The sequence below is a fragment of the Saccopteryx leptura genome, chromosome 2 (assembly GCF_036850995.1).
Source record: "Saccopteryx leptura isolate mSacLep1 chromosome 2, mSacLep1_pri_phased_curated, whole genome shotgun sequence".
NCBI lineage: Eukaryota > Metazoa > Chordata > Mammalia > Chiroptera > Emballonuridae > Saccopteryx > Saccopteryx leptura.
In genome coordinates, this window is record NC_089504.1 from 344,793,222 (window position 1) to 344,805,607 (window position 12,386).

The 12,386-nt window shown below is 52.7% G+C and overlaps 2 protein-coding genes across 9 annotated transcripts in view; both read left to right on the forward strand.

Moving 5' to 3' along the window:
- LOC136392119 (signal transducer and activator of transcription 5B) overlaps positions 1-4,116 on the forward strand; it is a 69,970-nt gene extending 65,854 nt beyond the window's left edge. For all 7 annotated transcript variants that reach the window (XM_066364141.1, XM_066364140.1, XM_066364144.1 and 4 more), the window contains 3 exons: positions 552-603; positions 902-1,006; positions 1,594-4,116. In XM_066364141.1, coding sequence (XP_066220238.1) covers positions 552-603; positions 902-1,006; positions 1,594-1,720 — 284 coding nt within the window. In that variant the 3' untranslated portion in view covers positions 1,721-4,116. The remainder of the gene's footprint in view (positions 1-551; positions 604-901; positions 1,007-1,593) is intronic.
- Positions 4,117-6,760: 2,644 nt separating this feature from the next.
- On the forward strand, positions 6,761-12,103 carry GHDC (GH3 domain containing). 2 transcript variants are annotated; one of them, XM_066364147.1, is made up of 10 exons: positions 6,761-6,857; positions 7,051-7,134; positions 8,291-8,612; positions 8,911-9,032; positions 9,174-9,675; positions 10,068-10,260; positions 10,380-10,451; positions 10,527-10,660; positions 11,024-11,109; positions 11,352-12,103. In XM_066364147.1, the coding sequence occupies exons 3-10, from the start codon at positions 8,321-8,323 to the stop codon at positions 11,568-11,570; spliced, it is 1,620 nt and encodes a 539-aa protein (XP_066220244.1). In that variant the 5' UTR covers positions 6,761-6,857; positions 7,051-7,134; positions 8,291-8,320; the 3' UTR covers positions 11,571-12,103. The 2 variants fall into 2 exon arrangements, with proteins under 2 accessions (XP_066220244.1, XP_066220245.1); XM_066364148.1 differs by lacking the exon at positions 8,291-8,612.
- The last annotated feature ends 283 nt before the right edge of the window (positions 12,104-12,386 follow it).

Genomic DNA, 12,386 nt, shown 5'->3' on the forward strand with positions numbered 1-12,386 from the left:
ATCCCTGCCAATTGTTCGTATATCTGTCACTTAGAAACCTTCATTGATAAGGAAACCAGTTCTTTCCAAGAGAGCCCATTTCTTTTCGGGCACTTCTAATTATGAGAATATTCTTCCTCATAGGACTAGGACTTTGTCCTCTTCTGACCTCCTCCTGCTGGTCCTAATTTTGTTTCCTAGGACACAGAGCAAGTCCTGTCCCTCTGCCACATCTGTGACTTTAAACTTTTTAAAGACACTTTTTCTTTTCACAGTTAGTATGTAATTAATGCTTGATTTTGATTTGTATTGAAGTATGTATTTGCTGTGGTTTGAAGAATTTATGAACATATCCAAGCCAACTTGGGACTTCTCCCCCCTTTCAGTTTTAGTTATTGAGGTTTGTCTACGCCACGTCGTCCTAACAGATTGAAATGTTAAGTGCTGTATCATTTCCTAAGATAAAATTAGGTGGTTGTGTCCTATCCTAAGAAAAGAGATGATTCATAAGGGAGATTTCATTTTTATTCCATTTGAGAACTTTGGTTCTCATCACCGTTCCCCCTCGGCAGCTAAAGCAGTGGACGGATACGTGAAGCCGCAGATCAAGCAAGTGGTCCCTGAGTAAGTGTCCGGGGTCCAGCTCTGGTCTCCTGCTGTCTCTGTCCCCCCCTGGCTGTCCTCATCCCTCACTGCCACCCCCTCCTGTTCAAGGCCCAGTGTTCCCCCTAAAACCTGGCTCCGCCCCTGGGGAGGAAACTGGGCGTGGTCACCATCAGACCAGTCCTGCAGCCAGAGCCCCAGGCCCAGTGGGCACCTGGTCCTTCTGCCCCTGAGAAAGACATCAGGGTGCCCCTGAGCCCCTCCCCAAGTCAGCTGCCGCCCCGAGGCCGCTGAGGCTCTGCTTTGCTTCCTCCTACAGGTTCGTGACATCTGCAGACTCTGCTGCGGGCAGTGCCACCTACATGGACCAAGCCCCCTCCCCAGCCGTGTGCCCCCAGGCTCATTATAACATGTACCCACAGAAGTAGGTTGTCTTCTTACAGAGCTCCACGGGGGAACTGGGCGCTTGGCCTCGGGCTGGACCCCTGGAGGGCTGGTGGGCCAAGGAATCCAGAGTTCCTCCAGGTCTGAGACCACCCAGCCGAGGCCGGGCTCTGGTGGGAGGGAGAGATTTGACTGCAAGATGTTGGTAGTTCAGAGTGGGGTTGGCCAAATATCATCTCCCAAAATGGAGATATTTTTCTTCAGTATAAGGACCAGATGGGGTTTAGATGTGTCTGGACAGCCAGTGTTAGGGGCAGTGGCGAGGGGAGGGGGGGATTTTATTTTATATATTTTTTTCTATTACAGTTTACATTCAATGTTACTTTATATTAGGTTCGGGTGTACAGCACAGTCGTTATTGCGGGGGTAGATATTTTAGTCTGAATCTCTCTGTCCAGCTGGTGAAGGACTCTGTTTCCAAGTGTTCAGATCAGAAGAGATTCTTTTCCCATGAAGCGTAGGCTGAGGGTGCAGGCAGTCTTTGGGCGGCTCACCTGGCGGGCTGTGGGGTTTGGGGTGCTCTGACACCATCCCCTTCCCCTTCCTCTCTCCTCGTTTCCTCCCAAGCCCTGACCCGGTCCTCGACACCGATGGGGACTTTGACCTGGACGACACAATGGACGTGGCGCGCCGCGTGGAGGAACTCTTAGGCCGACCTATGGACACTCAGTGGATCCCGCACGCACAGTCGTGACCTCGCCTCTCCACCTTCCGCTTCTTTGTCCTCACCAGAGGAGTTACTCTTGTGGATGTTTTAATTCCATGAATCGCTTCTCATCAGAAACAATACTCATAATGTGAAGTGTTAATTCTAGTTGTGACTTTAGTGTTTCTGTGCACGGTGGCACCAGTGAAGGGAGTGTGTGTGTGTGTGTGTGTGTGTGTGTGTGAGTGTGTGAGTTTGTATGTTGTGGTGTTTCTCCTCCTTGCTGTCCAGAGTGTAGCTGCAGCACTGGGGCTACAAACACAGGCTGTGGTTGTTTTAACCTTGTACAAACAGGCAGTGTAGTTCCTTCAGCCCTGGAACTTGGCCGTGTGTCTTGACAGTGACCTATGGCCGTTCAAGTAAGAGGACCGAGGGAGGAGAAAGTACCTCCTCTCTGGTGAGTCTTTGTCACTGTGTCTGCCAAGCAATTGTTATATAACCATGACCGTCTCTGCTTTTCTTCTGAAATGTAGAAACTGCCTTTGACAGAAAGCCAGTCCTCCCTCCCTGTCCCCTTACCCCGTTTGCCCGGGTAGGGATGGGAAAGGGGGCAACACAGGAGGGTTGTTGGGGCAAGGGGAGTGAGTCTCATGTCTTCAGACGGGTAGTGGCTTTTTAAATGACACGTATCCCATCTTACTGTTCTCTCTGGCCTTCCTCCCCCCTCTCTGTCCCCCTGCTTCTCGCTCAGCTGCTCTGTGTTCACATGTGCAGACGTGTTTGATGAACTGGAGGGAAGGAGAGAGGGTCCCGTAACCGAAGCTTACAGTGTTGATGGCCTTGGTTTAGCGGCCAGAGTGGGATGCCCAGCCCTGACTTGCGGGTGCTGAGAAGGTTGTTTTGTGGCCCAGGGAAGCTGCCGTCAAGTCTGCCCACCCTTCCTCCGTGCTGGAAGGCTTATTGACAACAGCTTTCTGCTAATGTTGGATGGTATTTTTGTTTCTAAATTGGGATTTCTTCTTTTTCCCTTCCCACCCTAATTTGACATCAGAATTCTTTCTTCCTGTGCCAGGCCCTGTGCCATTCATACCTAGGTCACCTTGTTTCCCTACACTGTTCACACACAATGTCTCGGGGAGGGGGTGGCCGGGACGGGATCTGAACCCAGGGCCAGCGTGTTCAGCAGGTGGTGTCGCCCGCCTTGTGCAGGGTGCTGGGTGTTAGGCATTGGTAGTTTGGGGAAATGCAGTTGGCGAGTTCGCTGGAAGTTTGGTGAGCTGCAAAAACAACAGAAAAAGCCTTGGCATAATCTTGTCCATAGTTTCTTCCACAGCTTTATACCGGAAGGAAGGAACGGGCCCTGGCAGGCAGCGGGGAAGAGAGGGGAGCAGGTACACTTTCCGGGTTAGGCCTACAAGGCCACCCTAGTCCCCCTCTCCAAAAAAAAAGGGACATGAGGACACCCAGGAGAGAATGGCCCTAAAACCTTATTTTTATACATGTGAGTAAATATATTTTTTTTACAAAAATAACTTCTGAACTTAGCGTTTTGATGATAAAGGAAAATATTCCTCTGTAGTAAATTATTTATTGGAAGATGACTTTTTAAAAGCTGCTGTTTGCCCTGGCTTGGTTTCATACACTGATTTATTTTTCTATGCCAGGCAGTAGAATCTGTCTGCCTCTGAGGAGTAGACTGACCTTCCATGGATACCAGCATTAGTGTAGGATGCTGCTAAGCCCCTATGTACCCCTCAGGATTAGATTAGAATTGCACCCGCAGGGATGGGGGTGCTGGGGAACGGTGCGAAAGGAAGGCTGACTGCGCTCAAACCCAGCCTCAGCCCTCGCCTGCCCCTGAGGGATGTCCTCATTGTCCCAGCATGGGGGCGGAGGGCAGACATACTTTCAGACTGGTAGCGGATCCAGGGCATGCTGAGGGTGGAGTTGGGGTAGGTGGGAGGGTGGGTGCTGAGTGTGGGTCCCCATGCTGTAGAGTTGCTGAACTGTCCTCAGTTTTCCTGAGGCTGTGCCTATTGATGGGAGAGGTTTTTGACTGAAAAGTGCACTCGCTATCTGCATTATACTTGCTCTCTTCTCTCTGTTCCTGCAAACCAGAAGAGGTGATGGGAAGCCTTGGCCGCCCCCACCTCTCACTCGCTCCCAGACACACACACAAGTCATCAAAGCGTTCCAACTCCACGTGTGCTGTATGAGGGTTTTGTAAGGGGCGGGGGAAGACAAAGTGAAGATAACTTAAAATGAGAGTATACTTTTATAACTTTTCTTTTTAAAACTTTGTGAAATTATTTCAGATACATATTTTAGTGTTGAGGAAGATTAGTATATAGACACCAAGAAAGTATTGTGTACAATTTTACTTGGAACAATCACAAAATAGTGTATTTTATGTTATAATAAAGGCTTCCTCTGAAAGGACAGAACGGAGTTGTGTTTTAATTTTTTCCGTCAGGTGGCGGGGGAGGGTGGTTTGACAGGGAAAAGTTTGAAATCATCAGTGTGACTGAGAGGAGGAACTAGCTGGGAATTGGCTCCTCTGAGAGCAAGTTGCCAGCTTTGATGCAGATGGGGGGTATTTTCTCCCTTCCTGCTCATAGGGTTCTTTGACAATTAGAATGATAGTCTTTGTCTCCTAGTTTCCCGACTCCCCACTCTTCCTGTTAGAAAGCTCACCTTTAAAATTCAGCACAGGTAGATTGCTGAGCCAGGTACTGTGTGTGTGTATGGGATGAGAAATTGTTCCTGCCTTCAAGAGGTTTAGAGTCGGGGAAAGGCAGGTAACCACCAGTTGTGATAAAATAGTGGTTCATGCTGCTATTAGTAAAGGTACCCCAAAACCATTGTCGAATACAAAAGAACACAGAGGAAGGGCACTGAACAGCTTAAGCTGGCTATTTTTTTTTTTTTTTCCTGAAGCTGGAAACAGGGAGGCAGTCAGACAGACTCCCGCATGCGCCCGACCAGGATCCACCCGGCATGCCCACCAGGGGGCGATGCTCTGCCCATCCGGGGCGTCTCTCCGTTGAGACCAGAGCCACCCTAGCGCCTGGGGCAGAGGCCAAGGAGCCATCCCCAGCGCCCGGGCCATCTTTTGCTCCAATGGAGCCTCGGCTGCGGGAGGGGAAGAAAGAGACAGAGAGGAAGGAGAGGGGGAGGGGTGGAGAAACAGATGGGTGCCTCTCCTGTGTGACCTGGCCGGGAATCAAACCCGGGACTTCCGCACGCCAGGCCGACGCTCTACCACTGAGCAAACTGGCCAGGGCCTTTTTTTTTTTTTTTTAACAGTGACAGAGTCAGAGAGAGGGATAGATAGGGACAGACTGACAGGAATGGAGAGAGATGAGAAGCATCAATCAGTTTTCCGTTGCGACACCTTAATTGTTCACTGATTACTTTCTCATATGTGCCTTGACCGTGGGGCTGCAGCAGACCGAGTAACCCCTTGCTCGAGCCAAGGACCTTGGGTCCAAGCTGGTGAGCTTTGCTCAAACTAGATGAGCCCGCAGCTCAAGCTGGCGACCTCGAGGTTTCAAACCGGGGTCCTCCACATCCTAGTCCGATGCTCTATCCACTGCGCCACCGCCTGGTTAGGCTTGAGCTGGCCCTTAAGGAACAAATAGGAGTTAAGAAAGGGAAAGGCACCCTGGCCGAAAAGCTCGGCTGCGTTAAGCATCGTCCTGAAGCACGGAGGTTGCTGGTTTGGTCCCCGGTTGGGGCACACACAGGAACAGATTGATGTTCTTGTCTCTCTCTATCCCTCCCTCTCACTAAAATCAATACATTTTTTTAATTAAAAAAAAAAAAAGCCTGACCTGTGGTGGTGCAGTGGATGAAGCATGGGCCTGGAATGCTTAGGTTGCCGGTTCGAAACCCTGGGTTTGCCCAGTCAGGGCACATGAAACAAGCAACTACTATGAGTTGATGCTCCCTGCTCCCACCCCCACCTTTCTCTCTCTCTTCTCTAAGAAAATCAAAATCTTTTTTTTAAAAAAGGGAAAAGCATTCAGTTTTTGAAATGGGTACATCACACACAAGTGTGCCATCATCCCCACCCCTGGAAATTTCTAAATATATGGTAATAAAATAATACACTCCTAAATAACAAATGGATCAAAAAAGAAATCGAAGGTAAATTAGAAAAGACTTCGAGATGAATGAAAATGAAGACACAACATAAAACCTACTTGGTGCAGACTGAGAGCAGCCCTGTGCGAAGGAACTGGGCTGTGGGAAGGAGAGAGGCTGCGAGACAGGTGGGGGAGTCAAAGGGAGGGTGTTCGTTTCTGAGAGCCTGGGTCGAGAGCACAGCGAGAGGGAGAGAGGGCTTAACCATGGCAGCAGAAGAACCTCATTCTAGAGCACAGCTTCTCAAACTTCCCAACAGTAGAGTAAGAGCCTAACTTCAGTGGATGCCTTGCTCCAACTTGCAAAACTACTACCTTGTGTCACAAAGAAGTTTGATTTTCCCTGGGACAAAACCAGTAAGCTAACACAGATGGTGACCCCAATTACCAGGTAAACTTAGGGTGAACTACATGCGACAAGTGGTGCCGTGGAGTTCTCTGACTTGAGGACTAGTTGTTATTTATCCTGAGAACACGTGTGATGGGTCCTATCTCCTTGGCTATAAACAGGAGTGAGACTCTTTTCTGTATTTGACAATATCTTAGATTGCCTGGGATGCACATCACATCCTGACTTAATGTTTATACAATAGTAAAAGTGTTTTCTTTCCTACTACCTTTGCGGAGAGAATTTCTGGGTCGGGAGGAAAATGTTGGTTTTGAACAGTTCTCAAGCTTGAATCTGCTGCAGGATGGGGTGCGCCCCACCCCAGTTGAAACTGCTTCCTGGCACTCTTGTCCACAGTCAGCTTTCTCTTCCTCCACTTGCACAAGTTTGAGGACCACGCTATTCTAGCCCTAGCTTCCCAAGTCTGCCAGCTTGGGCCAGCACCCAGCTTGTCCCCATCAGGCAACCTGCTCCTTTAAGAGCACCCCCCCCCCATCCCAGCTCCTCCCTCAGGCCCAGTGGCCGGATTTCCCTGTTGTGAGGCCCAACCCTTGAAAGCAATGACTTCATCTTGCTGGCCGGCTGTATACTGAGACCAGAGTGCTGAGGGGGCTCTGGGTGCTTGGGAGTAGGTACAGGTGGGCTGTGACAGGTGCGTGTGGGACATGAACCACTGCCCAGGGCTCGGGAGGGACACAAAGCTGGAACAGGGCGGATCCTGGGACAAAGCAGAGCCACTTGGGAGTGGTCAAGACCTGTCATTCATTAAGCAGCCGCTGTGTGCCAGGCACGGTGCCAAGCCCTTTCGGCACCTTCTGAGGGGGTATTATATTCCCATTCAACAGATAGGGGGACAGAGCTCAGGGCAGCCACCCGAATTACCTGGGACTATACAGATAGCACGTGGCAGAGCCAGGATCCAAACTCAGGTCAGTGTGACTCTACAGCCTGATGCTCTCTCCTCTGCCTCACCTGCCTGACAGGGATCCTTGTCTTCTTCCCAAACTTCCTTTGAACTTAGTTTTCCTATAGAATGGGGGGGGGGGGTAAGAAACCAGTTGTTCCCTGAGGCCCCAATGCCAGCACTCTGATCCAGTGGTGGGATTCAGCCTGTTCACACTGGTTCGGCAGAACCGATACCTAATTTTTTGTTGAGTTTGGCAAACCGATTGTTAAAATGGCATTTGTAATCAGGGTTCTCTCCAATGTGGAAATCATAAATTTACATTCCTTACTCTTTTTTAACATTCATATGCGCAACAGCGTATTCTAAGCATCTGTAGTAATGTTCATTCCATCCATAGATATAAAAAAAAATTTGACAAAACTATTCTTATTTATTCATTTCACAAAACTCATTATACCATTAATGAAATACTACATACATTTTAATTTCCTCACGTTTGGTACTTCAGTAAATGCATAACGTCGAGAGAAAAGGTTCCAAACAACAAAGGAGTGACAAGCTGTCATTGGAAATATCTTTTTTTTGTGTGTGTGTATTTCTGAAGTGAGAAGTGGGGAGGCAGAGAGACAGACTCCCGCATGTGCCCCACCGGGATCCACCCGGCATGTCCACTAGGGGGCGATGCTCGGCCCATCTGGGCTGTCGCTCCATTGCAACTGGAGCCATTCTAGTCCCTGAGGCAGAGGCCATGGAGCCGTCCTCCATGCCCAGTCCCACTATGCTCCAATGGAGCCTTGGCTGTGGGAAGGGAAGAGAGACGGAGAGGATGGAGAGGGGGAGGGGTAGAGAAGCAGATGGTCGCTTCTCCTGTGTGCCCTGGCCGGGAATTGACCCCAGGACTTCCACACACCAGGCTGATGCTCTTCCACTGAGCCAGCCAGCCAGGGCTGGAAATATCTTAAGTAACAGTTTTATTTTATTTTTTGTCAGATGTTATTTAATATTTTTTCATTAATATTTTAAAACTCTTATAGTCTAGTTTTGTGTACCTCTTTTATTCTTATTTGTTTTAAATGCATGAAATAGTAAACTATCTTTTGGTGTATCTTTCTTTATACTTACAATGGTCATTAGGGCAGAGAAGCAGTTCAATTATTTGAATCCCATCACTGCTCCAGTCCCTTCCTCCTCCCAGGAGCTGCCTAGAGATGCTGCTGCCTCTTCTGCTCCTGCTGCTCCTGCTGCTGCTGCTGCTGCTGCCGCTGCCACCACTGCGCATATTCCAGCTGCAGCAGGAGCAGCAGTCCCGGCGTCCCAGGCTGTCCTGGCTTGCTAGCCTCCGGTACCGTGTGGCATGGGGGGCCCTGTGCTGGGTGGCCGCCTGGCAGCAGTGGAGACTGGAGCAGAGCACGCTGCATGCGGGCCGCAGCCAGCAGCAGACCCTGCGGTGGTGTCTGAAGCGGGCCCAGGATCCCCGCCCTCCCCTCAGGGGGAGCACAGGTGGGTTTTCCAGCATCAAGGGAGGTGGTCCAAAGAGAAAGAAACCCCACAGGACAATCAGATTCCAGAACCTGAAGACTTCCTTCCCCTCTCTGCTGCCGTCACAAGAGAGGCCGGACCCAGAGACTCTCTCCCAGGCTGAGGGTTGTCCACAGTGAATTTTCCCATCCTGGACCCTGACAGCCCCTTCCCCAGACTCTTCTGTGTCCCTTCCTCAAGAGTCTCACCAATCTTGCTTGAAACTCTTGGGAAACCCTGTGGCTTCATGAGGAATTTATGATGTTTTTGGGGGCCACAGATATGAGCACCTTCCAGAATCATCTCCCTCTGACCAAGGCCAGCCAGGCCCAGGGAGAAGAAAGTGGGGAGCAATTCCTGCCCCCTTCCTCAAAACCGCACCTTGGGGAGGCCTCTCTGCAGGTAAACTAAGGAGGCTGGAGCCCCACCATAGACCTCTACTTGTAGCCACAACCCTCCATCAGTGTGGGCAACGAATCCCCAAATGGGGGGCTCAGGGTCTGACTCAGGCTGGGGCCAACCACCTCTCTCATCTCCCCCCAGGCTACCTTTCTGGGTCTGGCAGCCCTAGACAAGGCCTACCCAGAAGTGCTGGCCCCAGGAAACGCAGCCTGTTTGACTCCTACATCCCCCTGGCCCTACTCCCTCCCCTGGCCTTGGCAAGCCCTCAGCCAACCTAGCCCTCCTGGAGCCAAGGACCCTGCGACCCTGCTCCTGGAGGCACTGAGGTCCCCAGGGCTGCGGGCACTGGAAGCCAGGACAGCAGTTGAACTCCTGGACATCTTCTCAGGCCTGGAGGCTGATGGAGAAGAGCTGGTTGAAGCAATAGCTGCTGGGAGCCCAGGGGCACCTCTCCCTAGACGGGCAGCTGAGCTGCGGGAAGCCCTAGAGCAGGGCCCCCGAGGACTGGCCCTGCGGCTCTGGCCAAAGCTGCAGGTGGTGGTGACTCTGGACTCAGGAGGCCAGGCGGAGGCTATGGCTGCCCTGGGGGCCTTGTGGTGCCAAGGGCTGGCCTTCTTCTCGCCTGCTTATGCTGCCTCTGGAGGTCAGTAGGACTCAGGGGGGTGAGCTGGGGCCAGGGGCAGAAGGCACACAGCTAGCTGGCATATAGTGAGGCCTACATTATCATCTGATTTAATCCTCCCCAACACCCTGTGCATCCTCCCCGACACCTCAGCTCCATGTTAGAGATGAAGAAACTGAGGCTCACAGGGGTTGCACCAATGCGCACAGCACCAGCATCTGCCATATCCAGACCACTGCCTCTTCCCAGTTAGGGCCCCAGAGGCAGTGTGCGGAGCCTGGGGAGGCCACAGAGGGGATGGAAGGGCAGCAGTAGGATCAGATGCTCAGAGGATTGAGGCCCCAGGGTCCAGGGTGAGGGCCTAGCGGAAAGCAATGGCGCCACCAGATGAAGAGGCCGCTTGCTCCCCGCAGGGGTGGTGGGCCTGAACCTGTGGCCAGAGCAGCCCAGTGGGCTGTACCTTCTGCTCCCTTGTGCTCCCTTGATTGAGCTGCTCCCAGCCAAGGAAGAAGGCCGGGAAGAGGCTGCCACCACTGTTCTGTTGGCTGAAGCCCAGAATGGCGAGGAGTACGAGCTGGTGCTGACTGACCACACCAGCCTTACCAGGTGACCACCTGCCCACCCCCCAGCCACCTCAGGCCTTCCAGGACCCGGTTGAAGGTCAGGGGCAGGCAGGAGCTAATGAGTCCTTGGGCCTGACCTCACCCCCACTCCCACCCCGTCAGGTGCCGCATGGGTGATGTGGTACGGGTGGTTGGAGCCTACAATCAGTGCCCAGTCGTGAGGTTCATCAGTAGGTAGGTGACTCCTGGGGAGCTGAGGGGCTGTCCCTGTGCCCTGGGTTCCTCTGCCTCCCCCTCTCTTCTCTCCAGGCTGGGCCAGACCCTGAGTGTGAGAGGAGAAGACATTGGCGAGGACATATTCTCTGAGGCCCTGGGCCGGGCAGTAGGGCAGTGGCCAGGGGCTAAGCTGTTGGACCACAGCTGTGTGGAGAGCAGCGTTCTGGGTAAGCTTCTCCATCGGCTCCTGCCCCTTATACTTGGTTGGCTATCTCACAGCCCATACCCATCCTGCTGGGAGACCTCTAGGAAGGAGGTAAGACCCAGCCTCCTTTGCTGCTCCTAACAAAAGTCCTTCCCCATGTCTAACTCCCATCCCTCCTACAGCAGTCTCTCCCCATTTCCTTTCCTGACCAGTCTCATATTTAGGACTAGGCTCTTGGTTCCTCTCCCCTTACCCCCCTCCAAACCAACAAACCCCCAGTTTCCCATGAACCTCAGAGTAGAGAAGAACGGGGTGGGGCAGTGGGCACTGGCTTTGGAAGCTGCCCTATTCACAGGAGTGTGTGTGTGGGGGGGTTTGTCTGCAGATTGCTCTGGGGGCTCTGCTCCTCACTATGAGGTGTTTGTGGCACTGAGGGGGCTGAGGAACCTGTCGGAGGAAAATCGAGACAAGGTATGTGAGACAGACACAGGATCTGACTGCATGTCCCCTTCACTCTGCACGCCCCCAGATGCAGTGGGCACAGCAGAGTGCTGAGGAGGTGGGGGCAGGGAGGAGAACCTTCCCGAGGCCCTGGGAAGGGAAGGATGAGTCCCACAGACACGCGTGTGTACACACGAAACTCCTACCCACACGTACAGTGGGCACAGTCGTGTGCACCTCATCCAGCCTCACGCAGGCCGTTCTGTTCTCAGCTTGACCACTGCCTTCAGGAAGCCTCTCCCTGCTACAAGTCCCTGCGGTTCCGGGGCAGCGTGGGCCCTGCCAGAGTCCACCTGGTGGGGCCAGGGGCCTTCAGAGAACTCCGGGCAGCCCTCGCTGCCTATCCCTCATCCCCCTTCCCTCCTGAGATGCCCCGGGTTCTGAGGTGCAGGCCCCTGGCCCAGCTCCTGCAGAGGAGAGTGTTGTCCTGAGCTAAGGCCTGCCCACTGCCCTCTCCGCCCCCTGAAGCTGCCTCGCTCATTTCTCTGGGGCCTCTCTGGATGGGGAGCCCTTGGCCAGGGTCTTTGATTCTGTGTCACCTGTTAGTTGCTTATCAGAGCTGCTGGGCCTTGGGGAGGTCCAACCTAGTTGGTCAGTTCTGAGGACGTGACTTCAGGGGTGTAGCAGATGCCACCAGTGACCTGCCTGGAGTCCCCTTGGCCCACCCTGGAGGACACTTCTAGAGAGTTCCCATACATGCTGATGGCTCCTGTGCCTCTCAGCTCAACGTGCCAGGCAGGCTGCCAGTGTTCCCAGGAGCAGCCCTCAGTCGACAAGGAATAGGAGTTGTGAATACCGACCTCAGCTTCATTATCCTTCAGTACGACACCTGAAGCGTATTCTGCATCAGCTGTCCACAGTGGAAAAGCTCTCATTAACACCGTTCTTAAGGCTTTCCTCCCATCCCTCCCATCTCCACTCCCTTATGTGTTTTCTAGGATCACCTCTCAAATAAATCTCTTGCACCCAGATTCTTGACTCGGGTCTACTTTTGGGGAAACTGTTGTGGTCCCTTCTGCTCTGCTGCTGCCACGGCCTGCCCCTTCCCTTCGGCTCTGACCACCAGGGCTCTCCCCCCCCCCTCCACTGGGGTAGGCCCCACGTGTGTGTGCACTCAGGAGTCCTTGCGGACCTCTGCCATGGCCTAGGTCAACCCAGAAGACACAGAGCCCCCTCCTCCTACCTTCCCCATCCCAAGCTTAATCTAACCGTGAAGGGGGTACTCTAAACTCCCCTGGCCCTGGCTC